The sequence below is a fragment of the Jaculus jaculus genome, chromosome 16 (genome assembly GCF_020740685.1).
Source record: "Jaculus jaculus isolate mJacJac1 chromosome 16, mJacJac1.mat.Y.cur, whole genome shotgun sequence".
Classification (NCBI taxonomy): Eukaryota; Metazoa; Chordata; class Mammalia; order Rodentia; family Dipodidae; genus Jaculus; species Jaculus jaculus.
Genome location: NC_059117.1, coordinates 76,437,100 through 76,460,751, shown reverse-complemented (window position 1 = coordinate 76,460,751; position 23,652 = coordinate 76,437,100). Strand labels below are relative to the sequence as shown.

At 47.5% G+C, this 23,652-nt stretch overlaps 1 protein-coding gene across 1 annotated transcript in view; it reads left to right on the top strand.

Moving 5' to 3' along the window:
* Positions 1 to 4,612: 4,612 nt before the first annotated feature.
* Dnase1l3 (deoxyribonuclease 1 like 3) overlaps positions 4,613 to 23,652 on the top strand; it is a 43,559-nt gene continuing 24,519 nt past the window's right edge. Inside the window, exons 1-3 of the mRNA XM_004669068.2 lie at positions 4,613 to 4,764; positions 18,856 to 18,944; positions 20,753 to 20,839. Coding sequence (XP_004669125.1) covers positions 4,624 to 4,764; positions 18,856 to 18,944; positions 20,753 to 20,839 — 317 coding nt within the window. The 5' untranslated portion in view covers positions 4,613 to 4,623. The remainder of the gene's footprint in view (positions 4,765 to 18,855; positions 18,945 to 20,752; positions 20,840 to 23,652) is intronic.

Here is a 23,652-nt window from a genome sequence, read left to right as displayed (position 1 = left end):
AGGGCCTCCAGCCTCTGCAAACGAACTCCAGATGCGTGCGCCCCCTTGTGCATCTGGCTAACGTGGGACCTGGGGAACTGAGCCTCGAACCGGGGTCCTTAGGCTTCACAGGCAAGCGCTTAACCACTAAGCCATCTCTCCAGCCCTAAAAAAATTTTTTGTTGTTGTTGTTTATTTATTTGAGAGCGACAGAGAGAAAAAGAGAGAGAGAGAGAGAGAGAGAGAGAGAGAGAGAGAGAATGGGGGCACCAGGGCCTCCAGCCACTGCAAACAAACTCCAGACGCCTGCGCCCCCTTGTGCATCTGGCTAACATGGGTCCTGGGGAATTGAGCCTCGAACCGGGGTCCTTAGGCTTCACAGGCAAGCGCTTAACTGCTAAGCCATCTCTCCAGCCCCAGCCCTATTTTTTTAGCTCTTTAAATATACTTGTTTATTTATTTATTTGTGAGGAGAGAGACAGAGAGAGAAGGGAGAGCAAGAATGAATATGCCAGGGCCTCTGACTGCTGCAAGGATGCATGTGCCATTTTGTGCATCTGGCTTTATGTGAGTACTGGGGAAATGAACCAGGGTCATTAGGCTTTCCAGGGAAGTGCCTTAACTGCTGAGTTCTTTCTTTCTATCTTTCTTTCTTTCTAGTAGAGTCTTGCTCTATAGCCCAAGGTAGACTCAAACACACAGAGATCCTCCTACCTCTGCCTCCCAAGTGCTGGGAATAAAGGTGTGTGCCACTATGCCTGACTAGTTCTTGCATTTCTTTTTGTTTGTTTGTTTTTTGCATTTCTTATTAAATTTATTTTATTATATTATTTATTTATTTGAGATAGATAGACAGAAAGAAAGAGGTGGGGGGGGGAAGGGGAGAGAAAGAAAGAAAATGGGAGCCATTGCAAACAAACTCTAGACACATGCAGTACCCTGTGCATCTGGTTTATGTGGGTTCTGGGGAATCAAACCTTAGGTCCTTAGGCGTCACAGGCAAGTGCCTCAACCACTAAGCCGTCTCTCCAGCCCTAGTTCTTACATTTCTTATGAGTTTCCAATATTTCTGGTCTATGGATATAGTGGGAGAAATTACCCCTAAAATCTTTTTTTTTAATTTTTTAAATTAAAAAAATTTTTTTTTGTTCATTTTTATTTGTTTATTTGAGAGTGACACAGAGAGAAAGAGGCAGATAGATAGATAGATAGATAGAGAGAATGGGCACGCCAGGGCTTCCAGCCACTGCAAATGAACTCCAGACATGTGCGCCCCCTTGTGCATCTGGCTAACGTGGGTCCTGGAGAATCAAGCCTCAAACCAGGGTCCTTCGGCTTCACAGGCAAGCGCTTAACTACTAAGCCATCTCTCCAGCCCCCTAAAATCTTATTTTTTCTCTTTCAAAAATAGTCTAGGCTTGCTTAGAATTTGTGATGTAGCCCAGGCTGCCCTTGAACTCATGAACCTTCTGCCTTGCCTCCTGAGTGCGAGGTTATAGGTGGGCACCACCACGTTAGGCTCCATGTTGAGTTGATGGGTTTTTTTTTTTTCTGCATTTCTTAGAATATGATTTTTACTTTGATTAAGGATAACAGTACCAATTACAAAGAACTTCATAATTTAAGAAACTTAAATGTGTTAACTTTAAATTGCTACTGAACTTTCCTGTATAAAATAGGAGTTATAGGTAGGAAAGATGACTTAGCAGTTGAGGCACTTGCCTACAAAGCCAAAGGACCCAAGTTCAATTCCCCAGTACCTATGTATGTGAGATGTATAAGGTAGCACGTGCATCTGGAGTTTGTTTGCAGAAACTGAAGGCCCTGGCACATCCATTCTCTCATTTTCTTTCTCTCTCTATCTGCCTCTTTCTCTCTTAAATAAATAAAAATTTAAAAATAAAATAAAATAAGGGTTAGACCAGGTGTGGTGGAACATGCCTATAATCCCAGCATTTTGAAGGCTAAGGCAGGAGGATTGAGGTTACCTTGTGTAATGAAGTTCTGTCTCAAAAAATAAAAAGAGGGTCAGGTGTGGTGGCACACACCTTTGATCCCAGCACTCAGGAGGCAGAGGTAGGAGAATCACCGTGAGTTCAAGGCCAGCCTGAGACTACATAATGAATTCCAGGTCAGCCTGAGCTAGAGTGAGGCCTTATCTCAAAAAACAAAAATAAATAAATAAATAAATAGAAAGTGGGTTTAGTGGTTAAGGCACTTGCCTGCAAAGCCTAAGAAGCCAGGTTCAAATTCCTAGGACCACATGCATCTGGAGTTCATTTGCAGTGGCTAGAGGCCCTGGTGTGCCCATTCTCTCTCAGCCTCCTTCCTCAAATAGATAAATAAAATTAAAAGATTTTTTAAAAACCATAAAAATTCATAACTAAAATAGGGATTACCCAAGTGTGGTGGTGGCACACACCTTTAAGCCCAGCACTTGGGAGACAGAGGCAGAAGGATTGCCATGAGATCAAGGCCAGCTTGAGACTTTAGAATGAGTTCTAGGTCAGCCTGGCCTACAGTGAAAACCTCCTCGAAAAGAACCAAAAATAAAAATGAATAAGGGAGGTAGTAAGAAAGCAGCGGTGTTGTCAAGCTCTCCTGGTTTGTGTCCCACAGGGCTGCAATATTCAACTGATAATCAGTTTGTACAGCGGCTCAAAGAGCTGCAGGACTTGGCCTCCATGCAGAAAATCCCCTGATCCCATCCACCCCGGAGGAGATGAGCGAGATGCTGCAGCTCTGCTCCTACGTGCACTTCAAGGTGCCCCAGCAGGTACCATACCCACGCGGCATCTCTTGCCCTCCCGAGCTCTTCCGTGCGGTCACAGGTCTTCCGCTCGGGGTGGACCTCTGGCTTCACAGCAATGCCCTGGTTCTTCCCTGGTCCGCAAAACAAAACAGAAAGAGCCTCCTGGCGTACTGCGTTGTACCCTATATCCCGGAGATCTGCGAGACCAGCCCTGGGTGGTGCAGGACATTGCTGGACTTTCTTTCCTTTGGTGTCCAGAGCCGGGACAGGCCAGAGGACACTAGGCACCTTGCTTGCTCACTCTGGGTCATTTATCCTCAGATTCTGCAAGGCCTGGTCGATGTCCGCATCCCTCACAACAACTTCTACCGGAAGTGTAAGTGGCTCTTCATGGCTTGTTTTGGCACGTGTATGTGCGTTCTAATGTGGGCACACGTGTGTGTGTGTGTGTGTGTGTGTGTGTGTGTATGTGTGTGCAAACCAGAGGGCGACATCTGGTGTCCTCCTCCATTGCTCTTTGTCTTACTTTTTTGAGACAGGTTTCCTTGCTAAATCAAGACCTGATTTGGCCAGTCTAGCTAGCCAGCAAGTCCCAGGGATTCCCTGTCTCCACCTCCCCAGTGCTGGGACAGTAGGCATGTGACACTGCGCCTGGCATTTATGTGGGCACTCAGGACCTCATGCTGACGGGGCAAGCGCCTTACCCACCGAGCCATCCTCCCAGGCCCCGCCTTGGGTTTATCAAACCTTAGCCAAATTGAATGTTCGCGGGGTCCCTGACAAGAGGCAGGGGTGGTCTGGACTTGATTTCTGTGGTCCCCACCGTCACAACCTACACACACTCACTCTGTTTCCTTTTCCAACAAGTATTTTTGGAAATCGTCAGTGAGAAGTCCAGATACTCTTTGCACCAGAACATGGACAAGACAAGGTTCCGACACAGATCATCTGGGGCAAACAAGACCAGGTATGTCACGGGGCCTTCAGAAGAAAACCCTGGAGAGAAGCGAGTGGTGACCAATGAAGGGAGCCCCGCCCTGTAGATTTCTGTGAGCTGAGAACAGTGACCTTTGACTTTTTTTTTTTTTTCTGTCTAGTTTGGGTCTTGCTCTAGCCCAGGCTGACCTAGAATTCACGATGTGGTCTCAGGAAACCCTCTCATGTACGGTGTATGGGTACCTCTTATAAATCCTGGGCATGTATGGCCAGGATGCTGCCTGACCCACACTGCAATTCACGGGCACTTCCTCCATGGATACAGCCCAACTCAGTCCTTTTAGAGGAGATATGAGGGGACCCCAAGGCTAGGCTAAGCTACTGTCATTTCCCGTTCTGTTCTCATGGAAGAACTGCCTGTGATAAACTCTACAACCTTAATCTGCACCCGTCAGGATGGTCAGACAAGCGCTGTGTGGAAGCGGGAATGCGACAGGTGCACACAGTTGTCACCCAATTTGAGCCACTTAGATCTCCCCTGCCTGCTGCCTCTTCGTCCCCAGCAGATGGCCCCACCACCTCAGGGGCCCCCTGGATGGGCCATCCGCAAGTCCACCAACTGTCAGGAAAGGCTCCAGGCACAGGACCACAGAGGAACTGCCCGAGGTCAGAGCTGGCTCCTGTCAAGATTATGAATGACTGTGGAGGCTGGTGTCGAAATTAAACCTGTCACTTTTTTTAAGCAGGGTGACAAAAATCTGTATGTTGGGAGGGGGGGGTCCCAAAAGAATAACCCATTATCTTTGTTTCCTTGGGGACTGAAACTCATGATCATGAGTTCCTCAGAGAAGTGAAAGTGCCCAACAGGAATCCAGTCATTCCTGTTACCAGTGGCTTTATAAGCAGCGAGCCTTAGCCTGGCTCTTCATCCAGCCTGAAGTCCCGGGAGCGCCAGGATGTCCCAGCGCTTGGCCTCCCTTCTGCTCTTTGTCCTGGTCCTCCGCAGTACCCTGGCCCTGAGGCTCTGCTCCTTCAACGTCAGGTCCTTTGGGGAAAGCAAGAAAGAAAACAGCAATGCCATGGACGTCATTGTAAAGGTGAGTCTTTTCTCTTCCTATTTACTTATTTGAGAGATAAAGGCAGAGAGCGAGAGAAAGAGAGAGAGAGAATGGGCATACCAGGGCCTTCAGCCACTGCAAACAAACTCCAGACACATGCGCTACCATATGCATTTGGCTTATGTGGGTCCTAGAGAATCGAACCGAGTCCTTTAGCTTTGCAGGCAAACGCCTTAACCGCTAAGCCTTCCATCCAGCCCGGTGGGTCCTTTTCTTAGCTTAGACATCTCTCACGCCACATCCCCAGCTCTTGGCTCATTCTGTCACCTCTTCAGATAGGTATATGTGACCGTGTCTCCTGCTCTTGCTGAGTCTGGCTTTCAGGAAGTTGCAGCTGTGGACTGATGCTCTGGTGTTTGCTAATTGCCACTTACTGGATACACAAGCTCGTTCATCCTCCCCGCGCCCAGGGACTATCATTCTCCACACGCAGAGGATGAACACCGAAGGGCGATGGGGCATTGCACAGCCCAGGGCAGGGGGTGTGAGGGAGCCCGATGCCCCCTTGCCCGCCCGGTCTCCGTGGCCATCAGAGAAGTGTTCTTCCTCGTCTCCTCTTCCCGCTCACTTGCTGCTCCTCCTTTGTCACGGGTGTTGTCGCTCTCGGGTGACATGCCCGATGTCTGGGGCGCTGTTCACATGTATCTGCTGACTTCGTGTTCTGCATGTTGATTTTATTTTATTTTTTAATTGAGGCAGGGTCTCTTACTCCAGCCCAGGCTGACCTCACTCTGTAATTTCAGGCTGGTCTTGAACTCATGGTGGATCTTCCTACCTCAGCCTCTTGAGTGCTGTGATTAAAGGCTTGTACCACTATGCTGGCTCTACATGTTTTTTAAAAAAATATTTGTATTTTTTATTTATTATTTGTGAGGGGTGCGTATGGGTGCCCCAGGGCCTCTTGTCACCGCAAACGAATTCCAAACACATGCGCCACTTGATGCATCTTGCTTAATGTGGGTACTGAGGAATTGAACCTACGCCAGCAGACTTTGCAAGCAAGCACCTTTAACTGCTGGACCATCTCTACAGCTCCCGGGTATTACCTTTTTTTTTTTTCCTCGAGGTAGAGGCTCACTCTAGCTCAGGCTGACCTGTAATTCACTATGTAGTCTCAGGGTGGCCTTGAACTCATGGCCATCCTCCTGCCTCTGCCTCCCGAGTGCTGGGATTAAAGGCGTGTGCCACCATGCCCCGCTGTCCAGGTATTACTTTTTTTAAAATTTATTTTTTGTTCATTTTTATTTATTTATTTGAGAGTGACAGAGAGAGAAAGAAGCAGGTAGAGACAGAGAGAGAATGGGCGCGTCAGGGCTTCCAGCCACTGCAAGCGAACTCCAGATGCGTGCGCCCCCTTGTGCATCTGGCTAACATGGGTCCTGGAGAATCAAGCCTCGAACCGGGATCCTTAGGCTTCACAGGCAAGCGCTTAACCGCTAAGCCATCTCTCCAGCCCCAGGTATTACTTTTTAATAGCCCAGACTGGCTGGGGATAGAGTCAGTGGACAGAGTACTTGCTTAGCATGCATGAATCCCTGTGTTCAAACCCAGCACCACTTAAAACAGGATGGGTGACTCATGCTATATCCTAGCACTCAGGAGACAGACACAGGAGGATCAGAGCTTCAGGGTCATCCTGGGCTATGACAAAGCCAGCCTGGGCTAAATGAAACCCTCTTCCAAAATAAACAAGCAAACAGAAGTGATAAAGGATTCATATGTGGTGGAAATTCCAGGAATTCAGATCCCTCCTCTCCACTGGGAGAACTCAGGTGTGTCACTAGCTTCCTGAACTTCCTGCAGAGTGGGCTGCACCACCTGAGTTCAGGCGGGCTGGAAATGCAGGTGTGTGAGACCTCAGCAAAGCCGGAGATGAGGCAAGTGTTGGGCTATTATTGGACACAGAGGATGCAGGTGGGGTGCCAGCCTGTTCCGTTCTTCCAGAGATGTTCATGGGCCCTGGATGGCCCTGCCCTTTGGCTAGTACCCAACTTCCTCTAGGTGTTGTGGTTTCATCAGGACAGCTGTGCCATGCCTGTGTGATGCCATTGCTCAATGGGGAGCTCTGATGTGGAGCAAAACTTCCCCCGCCTCTTCACATTGGTCCACATGGAGCCCGAGAATCCACCAGGTACCCACCACCTCCCTAAGTCCGTCAACCCTGTAAATGACACCACACTCTCAGAAGATGTGTTTTTGCATGTGCATGTGTGTTTATATGTGTGTGCATGTGTTTAGGCCAGAGGTGTCTTCCTCATTCACTCTTAATTTTATTTCTTTTATTTATTTATTTTTTAATTTTTATTAACATTTTCTATGATTATAAAATATATCCCATGGTAATTCCCTCCCTCCCCACCCCCACACTTTCCCATTTGAAATTCCATTCTCCATCATATTACCTCCCCATTACATTAATTTTATTTCTTTTTAATATTTTTGTTTGAGAGAGAGAGAAAAAAAAAAAGGTACACAAGTCGGGCGTGGTGGCGCACACCTTTAATCCCAGCACTCAGGAGGCAGAGGTAGGAGGAGCCACCCTGAGACTCCATAGTGAATTCCAGGTCAGCCAGAGTGGGACCATACCTCAAAAAAACAAAACAAAAAAAAAAAAAAAAGAGAGAGAGAGAGAGAATGGACATGCCAGGGACTCTTGCTGTAGCAAATGAACTCCAGACACATGCCACTTTGTGCATCTGGCTTTACATGGGTACTGGGAGGTTGAGCCCAGCAGGATTTGAAAGGCCATGCCTTTAACTGCTGAGTCATCTCCCTGGCCATCCATCTCATTAAAAAATTTTTTTTTCTAAATTTTATTAAACATTTTCCATGATTATAAAAAATATCCCATGGTAATACTCTCCCTCCCCTAAAAAAAAAATTTTCTTATTTATTTATTTGAGAGAGAAAGAGGCAGATAGAGAAAAAAGAGAGGGGGAGAAAGATTGGGTGCGCCAGGGCATCCCGCCACTGCAAACGAGCTCCAGATGCATGCACTACCTTGCGCATCTGGCTTACATGAGTCCTGGGGAATTGACCCTGGGCCCTTTGATTTTATAGGCAAGTGCCTTAAGTGCTAATCCATATCTCCAGCCCCTGTCTCATTTTGTTTATTTATTTATTTATTTATTTGAGAGAAAGAGGCAGAGAGAGAGAGAGAGAGAGAGGAAAGAGAATTGGCACCCCAGGGCCTCCAGCCACTGCAAGCCAACTCTAGATGCCTGTGCTACCTTGTGCGTCTGGCTTATGTGGGTCCTGGGGAATTGAATCTGGGTCCTTTGACTTTGCAGGCAAGCACCCTAACAGCTAAGCCATTCCTCTAGCCCCCAACCCTCATCTCATTTTTTGAGACAGGGTCTTTCCTCAACCTAGAGCTCACCAATTCAGCTAGATTAGCTAGCCCTAGGGAATCCTCCAGTCGGCCTCACTAACTGGGACTGCAGGCACGCACCACCACAGCCAGCTATTTTACATGGACTGGGCTCTGGGCTCAGGTCTACATGCTAATGCAGTAAGTATTTCCTCTCCCCAGGTCCAGAGGCTATATTTTTGTTCCCTGGTGATTTCATTCTTATGCACAGTATCTCCTCTGAGCTGTAGGCCCCACAAAATATATCTAATGCCTAACAGAGTGGTGACAGTTCACCCCAAATGCTAAGCACACAACATAGTCTTGTTTCCAAAGTCCACTGGCTAAAAACCCATTATAAGTCAGGACTTTCATTTTTTTTTTTTTTTTTCAAGGTAGGGTCTCACTCTGGTCCAGGCTGACCTGGAATTAACTCTGTCATCTCAGGGTGGCCTTGAACTCATGGCAATCCTCCTACCTCTGCCTCCCAAGTGCTGGGATTAAAGACGTGCGCCACCACGCCCAGCCAGGACTTTCATTTTCTTTCCTTCTTTCTTTCTTTCTTTCTTTCTTTCTTTCTTTCTTTCTTTCTTTCTTTCTTTCTTTCTTTTTTTCTTTCTCTCTCTCTCTCTCTTTCTTTCTTTCTTTCTTTCTTTCTTTTTTGTAGACATCAAGGATTCATTTCTTTAATATTTAGATGCTTTTGAATGAAGACAAGCTGCTACATTTGCATCAGACATGTCATATCTCAAGGCAAGTAGGCGAGATCTTTCTAGCAAGATATTTCTTCCCTCCCAGTTTGTCATGTGATTTGTCTGCTTCTCTCAGGCCTCTGGTGAGGGCGAGGGCTGAAGGGAAGGTTCTGGGATGATCCACAGGCTCTGAGGACCCCTCTGCCACAGTCCAGGGAAGCTTTATGGGGTTGCCAAGTGGCCTGGGAGCTGGTGCATGGGGGTGGCAGGTGCTGGAGCCTAGTGAAGTTTAATACCTGTTTCTCTGAGTGGCTTCCTGTTTGCCACAAGTCTCTGATGGGCACACAGAGCATGTTCCCTCTGATGCGAACTCCTGCCAACACAGGCTTGAAGGCCTCACTGTGCTTATTTTCCGCTGGGGAGGCCAGCTCTCGCAGCTGCCCAGGCTCCCGGCTGTGGGAAGACATGGAGCCCAGTTCAATCTCTCACCTGAAGCTTGTCAGAAGTAAAAATGAGCTTTTTAGACACTTCTCTAGACTTAAATTCTTGGCTAGGAATTCAATTTCTAGCCGGGGCATAAATCTGGCCCCATCAGCACCTTTGGTGGGGGCTGGGCCTGTACTGCCCTGCTGGGATTAAGTTCTGAATCAATCTGTAGCCATGGGCAGAAAGATCGTCGTGGGGGACATTTATCTTCTGTGGCTGGCTGAAGTATTTGTGTACAGATAGCCAGGAACGCCCATGCATAAAATGGAGGTGTATGCCATGAGGATGTGAGGCAGGGTGGAAGGAGTGAAACTCTGGAGGCTAGCCGCTGAGGCTGGGAGGCGTTGGAAAATCAGTCTGCCAGCTACTAACGTCACAAGGACAGCCAGGTGCCAGGTCTACCTTGGAACAGATTTCCATGGACTCCTGCTATGTCCCTGGTTCCCTGAGAAAGAGAGAGAGAGAGAGAGAGTTTCAGACAGTGTTTCACCCTGTAGCCCAGGCTGTCCTTGAACTCTCCATCCTCCAGCCTCAGCTTTTCTTTACATTATTGGGGTTGGAACCACAACCCCTCCCCTGAGCATTCTACACAAGCAGATTGCTGAACTCCTCACTGTGGGTTCTATCTCTCTCTCTCTCTCTCTCTCTCTTTCTTTCTTTTTTTGGTCTTTCAAGGTGGGGCCTCTAGCTCAGGCTGACCTGGAATTCACTACGGAATCTCAGGGTAGACTCGAACTCATGGCAATCCTCCTCCTACCTCTGCTTCCCGAGTGCTAGAATTAAAGGCGTGCATCACTGACTCATATTCTTTTTTATTTAGTAGTTTTTTGTTTTGAGGTAGGATCTCACTCTAGCCCAGGCTGATCTAGAATTCACTATGTGGTCTCAAGATGGCCTCTAACTCATGGTAATCTTCCTACCTTTGCCTCCCAAGTGCTGGGATTAAAGGTATGCACCACAACGCCTGGCTTATTAATTTTTTGCTTGTGTGTATGCGTGTAGTGTCTGCACATGTATGTGCCTTTGCCCACCTGTGGTGGGGTGAGGGACTCTGGCCCGTGTTGGCTAGAGTATAATGTCTGGTGTCCCATTCCATCGTTCTTCTACTTGTTCTGATTTCAGCTGGAGTCTCTGACTGAAGCAGGAGCTTACTGGTGTTGTTTGTTTGTTTTGTTTTGTTTTTTTGTTTTTTGTGGGCCCAGACAATTCCTTGTTCTCTGTTCCCCACTGTGGGATGGGGTTACAGGCACATGTGGCCAAACCTATCTGTTTCCATGGGATGTGGAGATTTGAACTTGGAGCAGTTTCAGGTCTGAATGCTTGCACAGGAACACACTTGGCCATGGTGCCCTCTCTCCATCCCTTATTCGTTTCTTTGTATGTGTGTGACGTGCATGTGTGTCACTTTGTGTGCGTGCATGTGGAGGCCAGAGGGTAGCATCAAGTGTCACTCACAGGAACCCCATCTGGGGCTGCAGGGTTGGCTTAGAGGTTAACATGCTTGTCTGCGAAGCCTTGGGACCTAGGTTCAGCTCCCCAGGACTCATATAAGCTAGATGCCCAAGGTGGCACATGAATATGGAGTTCATTTGCAGTGGCTGGAGGCCCTGGCACACTTGTTTTTTCTATCTGCCTCTTTCTCTCTTTCTCAAATAAATATCTTAAAAAGGAACTCCCTCCCTCTCTTTTTGAGACAGGGTCTGTCACTGAGCTGTGGCTTACCCAAGTAGGCTAACCTAGCTGGCCAGTGAGTTCCAGGGGTCCACCTGTCTTTGCCTCCCCAGTGCTGGGGTGGCACACGCATGCCACCATGCCCAGTGTTTTACATGGGATCTGGGGATTGAACTCAGATCCTCGTGCTTGCCGACCAAGCACTTTACTGACTGAACCATCTCCTCAGCCCAGGACTTTCATGATTTTAAAAAAATATTTGTATTTATTTACTTTATTTACTTGAGAGAGAGAGAGAGAGAGAGAGAGAGAGAGAGAGAGAGAGAGAAGACACACATACAGAATGGAAACACCAGGGCCTCCAGCCACTGCAAAGAACTCCAGATGCATGTGCCACTGTGCCTCTGGATTTACATGGGTCCTGAGGAATCAAACCTGGGTCCTTAGGCTCTGCAGGCAAGTGCCTTTACCACTGAGCAATCTCTCCTTATTCAATATTATGACATAGGTAGCATTTCTCCCTCTTTACAGAGGCTCTGAGTGGTGAAATGACTTCGGTAGCTTGTTGGGTTCTAACCTGACTACACCAGCTGGAATGTCTTTCTCACTCTCCTAGTGTGGGACTTAGCCTGAAGGAAGCCACCCTCCCCTTCATGGCTTTGCCCTCACCTATCATGGGCACGTGTTTAGATGCTAAACCCAGCCTGTTCCTCCCCTTGTTCATTGGTTTCTGTGCTTCCAAGTGGGGGCTGTTCACCCAACAAGCCCTTACTGAGGGGAGACCATGCACCAGACACTGGGGCACTGCGGACAGGATGGCAGATGGGCGAGGCATCATCTCTCTCTTCCCAGACCTTCAAGTTCATGATATATACATTAGTGGTGCCCACCATGTGCTGGACCCTTACAAGTAGTATCCAATTACAGCCTTAGCATCACCTTATTATTATAGCTATTTTACAGGAGGGGGGGCCACTGGAGTTTAGAGAGTTAAAGTCAGTCGCTCAGTGTTGTGGCGTAAAGAGACAGGATAGGAGCTGGGGACCCGGCCCCCCACTGTGCCGTGCTGCTGCTCCTCTGATTGAAGACATGAAGTAGAGTCTCTGAGATGCTTGTTGTTGATGTTGTTTATTTTCACTTATTTATTTGAGAGTGACAGACGGACAGAGAGAGAAAGAGGGAGAGAGAGAATGGGTGCATCAGGGCTTCCAGCCACTGCAAATGAACTCTAGATGGTTCCTGGGGAATCGAGCCTTGAACCTGGGTTCTTAGGCTTCACAGGCAAGCACTTAACCGCTAAGCCATCTCTCCAGCCCTCTGCTCAAGATTTTTCTGGCCCTTTCTAGACTATTGCTTCCCTCTCCCTTGCCCGCTCGTGATAGCCCTTGCTCGGCTTCCATCAGACACTAACCAGGCGCAGCCCTGCACCTGCTCCTCCTCCTGTACACGGTGAGCAGTTTGGCGTCAGAGCCCCGCTCCGGAAGGGCTTTCCAAGGGCCTCTTCCCTGAGCCCCCCACTGGAGGGGAAGGAGCCAGAGGAAATGGACGTCTTCCCTGGTCCTGTGCCCTTGTGAGAATTCTGACATCGGTTTTGCCCACGATGGTGCTGATTCTTTTCTGCAGGAAGCCCTCCCAGGGGTGGCAAGGGCAGTGGAGACAGGAATCTACCATGGGGACCCGAGTCCTTGCTTATTCAGCAAAGCCCAGGGCTGTCAACAGGAAGCCTGCAGACCCCGCTTTCTCTCAGGAAAGGCAGGTTGAGCCTGTGGTCTGTGTTTTCTTTGAACCAGTGTCACTCAGGGCAGGGACAATGGCCTTGGACACGCCGACCTCCTTGGCCTGGGCATCATGGTTCTGTGGTGTAGGTGACCCATAGTCCCTCAGTGCTCCGCTGACGGAAGCCTGCGGTTGCCCTCAGAGAAGCCACTGCGCCGGCAGCTATTGGGAGCGTGAGGCTACGAGCCAGCGAGGCTGCAGAGCGCTCTGAGGCAAAGATGGAAGCTGCTATTCGGGACAAGCACGAGCTGCAGGGACGGACTCTCGAGTGGAGCACAGCCAACCTGGTGGGGGGGGCTGTGTGGGGTCTTTAGGTGGGGGAAAGTGAGGAAGGGACAAGTTTTAAAAAAAAGTTTCTTTAGGGGAGATCTAAGATAGCCAGCATGTGACGTCAGAACAGTGAGCAGGTGACTTACAAGATGAGGGGGTAGGAGATGATGACCTGGGGGGCACTGTTAGGCAAGGAAGGGATAATAGCTGGGCGGTTCCTTGAAGAATGTGGATGACCCACTTCCTGGTGTCTGTCACCATCCTGCTGTCCTTGGTGACTCCATTTTGTCCTGACCCAACACAGAGGACTGCATGAGACAGGGATGGCTCAGTGGAAGAACACTTGCACAGTGTGAGAAAAATAAAATAAAATAAACAAAAATGAAAACAAGCCAGGCGTGGTGGCTCACGCCTTTAATCCCAGCACTCGGGAGGCAGAGGTGGGAGGGTTGCCATGAGTTCGAGGCCACCCTGAGACTCCATAGTGAATTCCAGGTCAGCCTGGGCTACAGTGAGACCCTACCTCAAAAATCCCCCCAAAAAAAAGAAAAAAGAAAAAAAAATGAAAATAAGAAGACTACATCACCAACACCAGTGAGTCAGGGACAGAGCTCTCTCTGACAATCAGGACGGGCCAGGCACTGTGTGAGGTAACCTAGTCAGCTTACGTGAAATTCCATTAGATATGCACCTATTAGGACACATTATGTCCCAATAAATTTTAACCCTCATCTCCCCAACAATTCCTTCCTCCTCAAGCAGTATTCCTTTTTTTCAAATTTTTATTAACAACTTCCATGATTATAAAAAATATCCCATGGTAATACCGTCCCTCCCCCCCACTTTCCCCTTTGGAACTCCATTCTCCATCATATATCCCCTCCCCTTCTTAATCAGTCTCTTTTATTTTGATGTCATGATCTTTTCCTCCTCTTATGATGGTCTTATGTAGGAAGTGTCAGGCACTGTGGGGTCATGGATATCCAGGCCATTTTGTGTCTGGAGGAGCACATTGTATGGAGTCCTGCCCTTCCCTTGGCTCTTACATTCTTTCCGACACCTCTTCTGCATTAGACCCTGAGCCTTGGAAGGTGTGATAGAGATATTGCAGTACTAAGCACTGCGGTCACTTCTTTACAGCACCATGATACCTTCTGAGTTGTCCCAAGGTCACTGTCATCTGAAAAGAGAAGATTCTCTACCAAAAGTGAGAGTAGCATTAATATAAGGCTATTCAAGCACTATTCTTTTTAAACACACTTTGATTTTTTATTGAATTAATTTATTTATTTGAGAGCAACAGACAGATGGAGAGAGAAAGAGGGGGAGAGAGAGAGAGAGAGAGAGAGAGAGAGAGAGAGAGAGAGAGAGACAGGGAGAGAGAGGGAGAGAATGGACACTCCAGGGCTTCCAGCCACTGCAAAAGAACTCCAGGTACATGTGTATCTGGCTTACGTGGGTCCTGGGGAATTGAGCCTCCAACCGAGGTCCTTAGGCTTCACAGGCAAGAGCTTAACTGCGAAGCCATCTCTCCAGCCCCACACTTTGATTTTTTTTTTAAGGCATAAAGCTAATACATTATGTGTGCATGTGTGCGTGTACATGTTCCTGTATTTACATGTGTGTGTGTATGTGTGTGTCTGTGGAGGTCAGAAGTCCATGTCAGGTGTCTTCCTTAATCGTTCTCCTTTTTTTCTTAAATTTTTTGTTTGTTTTATTTTTAGTTATGTATTTAAGAGATACAGACAAAGAGAGAAAGAGGCAGATAGAGAGACAGAGAATGGGTGCATCAGGGCCTCCAGCCACCGCAAATGAACTCCAGATGCCTGGGTCCCCTTGTGCATCTGGATAATGTGGGTCCTGAGGAATTGAGCCTCGAACCAGGGTCCTTAGGTTTCACAGGCAAGCACTTAACTGCTAAGCCATCTCTCCAGCCCTCTCCTTTTGTTTTCTGAGATGGGGTCCCTTGGTGAATCTAGAGCTCACCAATTGGCTGGATGAGCTCACCACAATCCTGGGAATCCTCGGGTCTCCACCTCCCCAGTACTGGGCGCTCCCACACCTAGCTTTCCCACAGGTGTGGGAGTCCTCAGCTCCTCAACAACTTGGGCTTATGTGGCAAGCACTTTACCACCTGAGTCATCTCCCCAGCCCCAAGACACACATTTTTTTTTTTTTTTTGTTTTTTGAGGTAGGGTCTCACTCTAGCCCAGGCTGACCTGGAATTCATTATGTAGTCTCAGGGTGGCCTCAAACTCACAGTGATCCTCCTATCTCTGCCTCCCAAAAGTCACACATTTTAAAAGTGTAAATCCCCCAGTGTATAATAATAAAATGTTACTGGAAAGCCATTACGAACTATGTTGAAAACATGAAGGTATGAGGAAGAAAGATGCTGTTAGCCGTCACTTGAGAGTGGAGAGTGCCCCCTGGCATAAAGGGTGGTTTTCTCATGGGACTTTTTCTCTGTATAGGTCTCCATCTGTTTTGTAGCATAATCACCACCCCATCACATCAGTTTTCTTTTCTTTCTTTCTTTTTCTTTTTTTTTCTTTTGGTTTCTCAAGGTAAGATCTCACTCTAGCCCAAGCTGTAATTCACTCTGTAGTCTCAGGGTGGCCTTGAACTCATGGTGATCCTCCTACGTCAGCCTCCCAAGTGTCGGGGTTAAAGGTGTGTGCCACCATGCCCAGCCTTCTTTTCTGCTTTTAGGTTAAAAATGTTTCCCAGCTAAACATAGCAGTGCCTGTCTAGAATCCAAGTGCTCAGCAGGCTGACGCGAGAGGATCCAGAGGTTGAAGCCAACCTGGGCTACAGAGTGAGAGCCTGTCTCAGAAAAATAAGATGGCTAAATGCCAGGCATGGTGGTGCATATCTTTAATCCTAGTACTCGGGAGGCAGGGGCAGGAGGATTGCTGTTTGTTCAATGCCAGTCTGGGACTACAGAGTGAATTCCAGGTCAGTCTGGGCTACAGTGAGACTCTACCTCAAAAAAAAAAAAAAAAAAACCTTTAATCCCAGCACTCAGGAGGCAGAGGTAAGAGGATCGCTGTGAGTTCAGGGCCACACTGAAATTATATGGTGAATTCCAGGTCAGCCTGGGCAAGACCCTATCTCGAAAAACCAAAAGAAAAAAAAAATAAATGGATAGATGGCTAGATAGATGACAGATAGATAGATAGGTGGATAAATAAAACAAGGAGAAGGAAGCCGGCACTCTCGCTGGGTTGGTAGAGAGTACAGCGTGACATAGGCCAGGTGTGCTGCCACAGCCTCTGGCTAAACAGTGAGTTCCAGACCAGCCTGGGACCACAGAGCGAGTTCCACTTAGGCCTGGGATAGAGAGAGACCCTATCTCAAGCCCCCACCAAAAAAAAAAAAAAAAGAGAGAGAGAGAGAGAGAGAGAGAGAAACATTTCCAAGCCAGGAGAGATGGCTTAGTGGTTAAGGCGCTGGCCTGCAAAGCCAGGACCCAGGTTCAATTCCCCAGTACTCACGTAAACTGGATGCACAAGATAGCACATTGCTTCTGGAGTTCCTTTGCAGTGTCCTGGCATGCCCATTCTCTCTCTCTCTCTCTCTCTCTTTTTTTGTCTCTCTCTCAAATAAAATAAATAAAAATTAAAAATATTTTGAAAACAATAAACATTCCCAAGCCAGGTATGGTGACTCACACTGCTAATCCCAACACTCAGGAGGCTGAGGTAGATGGAGCACCATGTATTCTAGACCCTACCTTGAAAAACCAAAAAAATTAAAACATCAAAAAAATAAAGAAAGAAAGGAAAAGAAAGTTTCCCATGATGGTAACCCATAGCTTCTAATGTTACACCCTGTGTCTGCATCACAGGAATTGGATGGTTTCCCACGTGGGGACCCTCGGGCTGTGCCTACCATCTTGCTGGGACTCACCTTTCTGAGGTGCATAAGTAACGCTAACATACGGGCCTCCCGCAAGGTGGGCGTTGACCCAAGTTCTCACTCCACCACCACCAGCCCCTCAGGGGGATGGACTACAACCCCCCCCCCCAGGGGATAGATGGGAAACTGAGGCGCAGACACTGCCTGGGCATTTCCTCTCACAGGAAGACCCCCTTCCAAGCAGGAAGATGCAATGGGAAGGTGTGCATTTTAAGAGTTCCTTCCAATAAGGCGGTCCACAGGGACAGACCCAGCAGGCTGGCTTGAGGTGTGACTTGGCTGGAAGAATGCTGCATGGCCAATGCCGTAGGCTCCGAGGCAGACGCGAAGCACAGTCTTCCTCAGTGAGTACTTGGTCCTGCGGCCCAGGCAGCCTCTCAAAGGCTGAGTCCCTGGTCGGTGAGGAAACCTGGACTCCACCTTCTGGAGATGGAACTGGAACTGGAAACAGAGGGCTGGCGGCGTAACCCTCCACACTACATGAGGACAATTCACCTTCAGTGCCCTTCATCCTCAACCACAAAACCCTGTGGCCTGCAGATCATGTGACCTTGCACTCGCCCTAGTCACAGGCTGACAGACTCTCTTATAGTCTTTATTTTGTAAGAATTATTATTTATTTGCAAGAATAGAGGGAAATTGTAAATGAACTCTCATATAAATAAATAAGAATATTTTTTTAAATTTTTTTTTTATTTGAGAGCGACAGACACAGAGACAAAGACAGATAGAGGGAGAGAGAGAGGATGGGCGCGCCAGGGATTCCAGCCTCTGCAAACGAACTCCAGACGCGTGCGCCCCCTTGTGCATCTGGCTAACGTGGGACCTGGGGAACTGAGCCTCGAACCGGGGTCCTTAGGCTTCACAGGCAAGCGCTTAACCGCTAAGCCATCTCTCCAGCCCAAGAATATTTTTTAAAAACATCATATATAGGGGCTGGAGAGATGGCTTAGCATTAAGGGGCTTGCCTGCAAAGCCAAAGGACCCAGGTTTGATTTCCCGGTACTCACATGAGCCAGATGCACAAGGCACATGCATCTGGAGTTTGCAGTGGTTAGAAGCCCTGGCATGCCCATTCTCTCTCTGTCTCCTCTCTCTCTCTTCTTGCAAATAAGTAAATAAAATTAAAGAAAAATAATACATAGAGGTTCTAGAGATGGCTTAGCAGTTAAGGCGCTTGCCTGTAAAGCCTAATGACCAGGGTTTGATCCCCTAGTACTCAGATGCAGAAAGTGGTGCGTGCACTTAGAATTTGTTTGCAGTGGCTAGAGGCCCTGGAGTGCCCATTCTCTCTCTCCCTCTCCATCCCCTCCCACCACTTGCAAATAAATAGATAATTTTTTTAATTAGCTGGGTGTGTGGTGCACACCCTTAATCCCAGCACTAAGGAGACAGAGGTAGGAGGATCTCTGAATTCAAGGCCAGCCTGAGACTACATAGTGAATTTCAGATCAGTCTGGGCTAGAGTGAGACCCTGCCTCAAACAAACAAACAAACTAATGAACAACAACAACAACAAAAAAAAAAAAACCAAGTTGGAGAGCGACTGAGGCAGACAGCATCAACCTCTGGCTTCTCATGCATGAGTGTGCTCTTGTGAACATACGCACACAACCAAACCAAAACAAAAGAACAGCAAACAAAATGAGTTTTTGGCTTGTTTTGTTTTTGTTTTTCGAAGTAGGGTCTCAATCTACCCCGACTGACCTGGAATTCACTATGTAGTCTCAGGCTGGCCTCGAACTCATGGCGATCCTCCTACCTCTGCCTCCCGAGTGCATGTGCCACCACGCCTGGCTAAAAATAAGGGATTTTGACAAGCAGCCACTGTAATACTCAAAACACAGCCAAGCGTTCTGGGATGTGTGATAGACGGCTTAACCTCTGGTAATGGTCTCTTTGCAGGTCATCAAGCGCTGTGACCTTATCCTCCTCATGGAAATCAAGGACAGCAACAACAAGATCTGCCCCATGCTGATGGAGAAGCTGAACGGGTAAGTAGGAGGGAAGAAGGGTGGGCTTCTGGTGTGAGGTCAAGCGCAAGGGTGCCAGCACTTAGGCGCCAGGTGAGGGGTTGGGACAGAGCAGAGAAAGCGGGGAGGAGGCTGGGCTAAGATGCTGCGCGAAGACTGAATGCAGGCAGGAGAAGCAGGGCACGAGGAAGGGCTGTGCCCCACTGTACAGAACGTCATGCTGGCAACAGATTAAGTGAGAGCCAGACATTTCGGCATACAAAGAAGGCTACGATGTGCTGGAAATGTGAGTTCAGAGACTGTCCATAGAGCGGTCCATTCCAGTCATGCTGTTACATTTCAGGTGGGTGTCATTATGTTGGTTTGGCTGATTGAATCCCTTCTTCTTTCCAATTAGTTTCTCTTTATTTTGATGTCATCATCTTTTCCTCCTATTAGGCAGGTCTTGTGTAGGTAGTGTCAGGCACTGTGAGGTCATGAATATCAAAGGCACTTTCTGTCTAGAAGACAGTATTGTAAGCACTCTTCCCCCCAATTCCCCCCCCCCGCTTTTTGTTTTGTTGTTCGAGGTAGGGTCTCACTCTAGCCCAGGCTGACCTGGAATTCACTCTGTAGTCTCAGGGTGGTCTTGAACTCACAGCGATCCTCCTGCCTCTGCTTCCCAAGTGCTGGGATTAAAGGCATGCACCTCCATGCCTGGCTTTCTTCCCCTTCCTCTGGCTCTTACAGTCTTTCCGACACCTCTTCTACAGTGGTCCCTGAGCCTTGGAGGGTGAGACAGAGATGTCTCAGTGCTGAGCACTCCACTGTCACTTCTTTTCAACACTTTAGTGAGTCTTGAGTCACCCCAGTGGTGGCCAGCATCTGAAAAGAGAAGCTTCTCTAACCAAGAGTGAGACTAGTGTTAATATATGGGCATAAATATTGAAAAGGTGCTTAGAGGGCAGTTTGGTGGGTATCATGTATGCATTTAGCAGGACAACAAACAGCAGGTATTACTTCCCTCGGACATTCTCTTGTAGCGGCAAGAGACTCTGGTGTATGGAGAGAGAGAGAGAGAGAGAGAGAGAGAGACTCTGGTGTATGCATAAATACACAGATAGATAAATAGATAGATAGATGAGAGATAGGTAATAAATAATTGAGAACAAAAAAGCAAGCAGATGTCCTAGTCAGGACAGGATTCAAAAGTTAAGATGAGGGCTGGAGAGATGGTTTAATAGTTAAGGCACTTGTCTATAGAGCCTAACAACCCAAGTTTGATTCTCCAGGACCCACATAAAGCCAGATACACAAGGTGGCTTATGCATCTGTAGTTTGTTTGCAGTGTCTGGAAGTCCTGGCAGGTCCATCTCTCTATCTCTCTTCTCTCTCTGCTTGCAATACATTTAAATTTTTTTTTTTTTTTTACAAGTTAAGATGAGCAATAAGTAAGTTTGGGAATGGGGGTGTTGTAGTCTCTGCATTGCTGGGACAAAGTACCTGACCAAAAGCAGCTGGGAGGGGGGAGGGAAGGGCTTATTTTGGCTAACAGTCTCCAGGGGAAGCTTCGTGACGGCAGGAAAGGAGGTGGGGCAGAGGCACCATGCCAGCTGGCAGAAAACAGCAAGAGAGTGAGCTGAGCTCTGGCAAGGAGGAAGTTCTAGGGTTACAACACCCATACGCCCACCCCCAGCGACACACCTTCTCCAGCAAGACTCCACCTCCCAAACTGCCACCAGCTGGGGACCGTGCATTCAGAAGGCAGGGGGAATATCTAATTCAAACCACCACAAAGGGGTACAGTGGAAACATTCTTTCTAATACAACGTGACATTCTTGTTTTCTAGAAATTCAAGGAGTGTGACATACAACTATGAGATTAGCTCTCGACTTGGGAGAAATACATATAAAGAACAGTATGCCTTTCTCTACAAGTAAGTATGACCTATATTCACTGAAAATTGAATCAAAATTCAACTCACTCAAAATATCTTTCTTTGTGGGTGGGGAAATGGCTCAGCAGTTAAAGACACTTGCTTGCAAAGCTTGCCAGCCCAGGTTCAATTCTCAAGCCACTCACATAAACCATACACAAAAAGTGGTGAAAGTGTTTGGTGTTTGTTTGTAGCAGGAGGCCCTAGCATACTCATATGCATATAAGCATGCACACTCACATGCAAATAAATAATTAAAAAAATATTTTAGTTTCTTTTTTTTCAAGGTAGGGTCTCACTTAACTATGTAGTCTCAGGGTTCCCTCAAACTCACAGTGATCCTCCTACCTCTGCCTCCTGAGTGCTGGGATTAAAGGGGTGCACCACCATGCCTGGCTAGCACATGCCTTTTAATCCCAGCACTTGGGAGGCAGAGATAGAAGGATCTCCATGAGTGTGAGGCCACCCTGAGAATGCAGAGTGAATTCCAGGTCAGCCTGGGCTAGAGTGAGAGCCTACCTCGAAAAAAAGGGGGGGGGTTCTGAAGAGATGGCTCAGTGGTTAAAAGCACTTGTTTGTAAAGCCTGATTGTCTGGGTTTGACTCCATAGTACCCATGTAAATCCAGACACAAAGTGACACATGTGTCTGGAGTTCATTAGCTGTGACAGGGGTCCCTGGCACACCCACACTTCCTCACTCAGTCTTTCAAATAAATAAATAAAAATAGATTTTAGGGCTGGAGAGATGGCTTAGCAGTTAAGGCACTTGATTGTAAAGCCTGAGGACCCAGGTTCAATTCACCAGTACCTATGTAAAGCCAGATGCACAAGATGGTGCATGTGTCTGGAGTCTGTTTGCAGTGGCTAGAGACCCTGAAAAAGGAAAGACCTATTCTTTCTCTGTCTACCTCTCTCTCTCCCTCAAATGAGAAAAAAAAAAAAAAAAAAAAAATATATATATATATATATATATATATATATATATATATATATATATATATATATATATATAAAATAATGGCCAGGCGTGGTGGCTCACACCTTTGATCCCAGCACTCAGGAGGCAGAGATAAGAGGAACTCTTTGAATTTGAGGCCAGCCTGGAATTACAGAGTGAATTCCAGAGAATTCCTGGGCCTGAGCAAGACCCTACTTTGAAGTAAAAATTGATGGCTTGGTCATCGAACAAGCACTTACAAGCAGCTCCCTCTCACCTAATTTGTTCATTGGCTCATTGCTGCCTAGTTCCAGAGTCCTGCATTCTCCCCAGGAAGTCCTGGCCCAGGGTCTGAAATCAAAGTGGCGTAGCATAATTGGCTCTTGAATGTCATAGTTAAGTCTGCACATTCACTTGAGTGTGTCCCAGTTAACTGGTACAACCCAGGCCTTCAGTAACCATAGGGCCCTGGTCATTGAGGAGAGTTGACTCAGCCTTGCTTGCAGGCAAAACATCCTCCCCATGTTGGGGCTCCAGAAGCTAATGGACCCTTGGCAACCTGTGTCACTTCAAACAAGTAAGATGGAAGTAGGATCAGTGGGATCAACTTTTCTTTCTTTCTTTTTTATTTTTTTCTTTTATATTTTCATTTATTTATTTGCAAGCAGAGAAGGAGAGAGAGAGAGAAAGGGCATACCAGGGCCTCCAGCCACTGCAAACAAACTCCAGATATGTGCGCCACTTTGTGTATCTGGGTTTACGTGGGCACTGGGCAAGCAAACCCTGGTCCTTAGGCATCACAGGCAAGCGCCTTAACCACTGGGCCATCTCTCCAGCCCTTGTCAAAAATATTATTTTTAATTTTTTATTTGTTTATTTATTAGAGAGAGAGAGAAAGAACTAGAGCAGATGGAGACTGTGGTGGTTTGATTCAGGTGTCCCCCATAAACTTAGGTGTTCTGAATGCTAGGTTCCCAGCTGATGGAGATTTGGGAATTAACGCCTCCTGGAGGGAGTGTACTGTTGAGGGCTGGCTTATGGGTATTAAAGCCAGTTTCCCCTTGCCAGTGTTTGGCACACCCTCCTGTTGCTGTGGTCCACCTTATGTTGGCCAGGGGGTGATGTCCACCCTCTGCTCATGCCATCGTTTTTCCCTGCCATCGTGGAGCTTCCCCTCGAGCCTGTAAGCCAAAATAAACCTCTTTTTCCCAGAAGCTGCTCTTGGTTGGGTGATTTCTAACAGCAATGCGAACCGGACTGCAACAGTAAAGTGGTACCAGGAGTGGGGTTGCTGCTAGACACCCGACTGTGTGGCTTTGGCCTTTTGGAGCTGATTTTCAAGAGGAATGTGGGAGGATTTGAAACTTTGGCCTAAGAGATGCCTTGCAGTGCTGTAAGTACAGCTTGATGGACTATTCTGGTCTGAGCTGCAAGACCTGAATGCAATAAGAACTATGGACTGTGAGGTTTGGCTTATGAGGGTGAGAAAGAGCTGTGCCTGGACTGGGCTAGCAGTTTGTGTGAGAAGCTTGCTCTTGTGCCCATGTCCTGAGAAGCTGTGCAGGGTTGCTTTAAGTAGAAATGAACTGGTGTGAGTAGAGGGATATGGCACAGAAAGAAAAATCTTTGGGTGAACTGTTGCCCGTTCAACTGCAACTGAGAGATGACAACCTTTGAGACTGGGCTAGCTGACCTGCGCTGGGGCAACAAGAAGAATGTAGACTTTTTTGAAGGGGCCTGAGTGCTCAAGGAGTGTCCTGTTCTTCAAAGTCTGCTTTATTCCCCCCTGGATTAACAAATTGGCACCCCACCTGGTATCATGGTATATAAGAAATGCAGGAAAGAGGGCCATTGAGTTTGCAACACGGTTTTGTG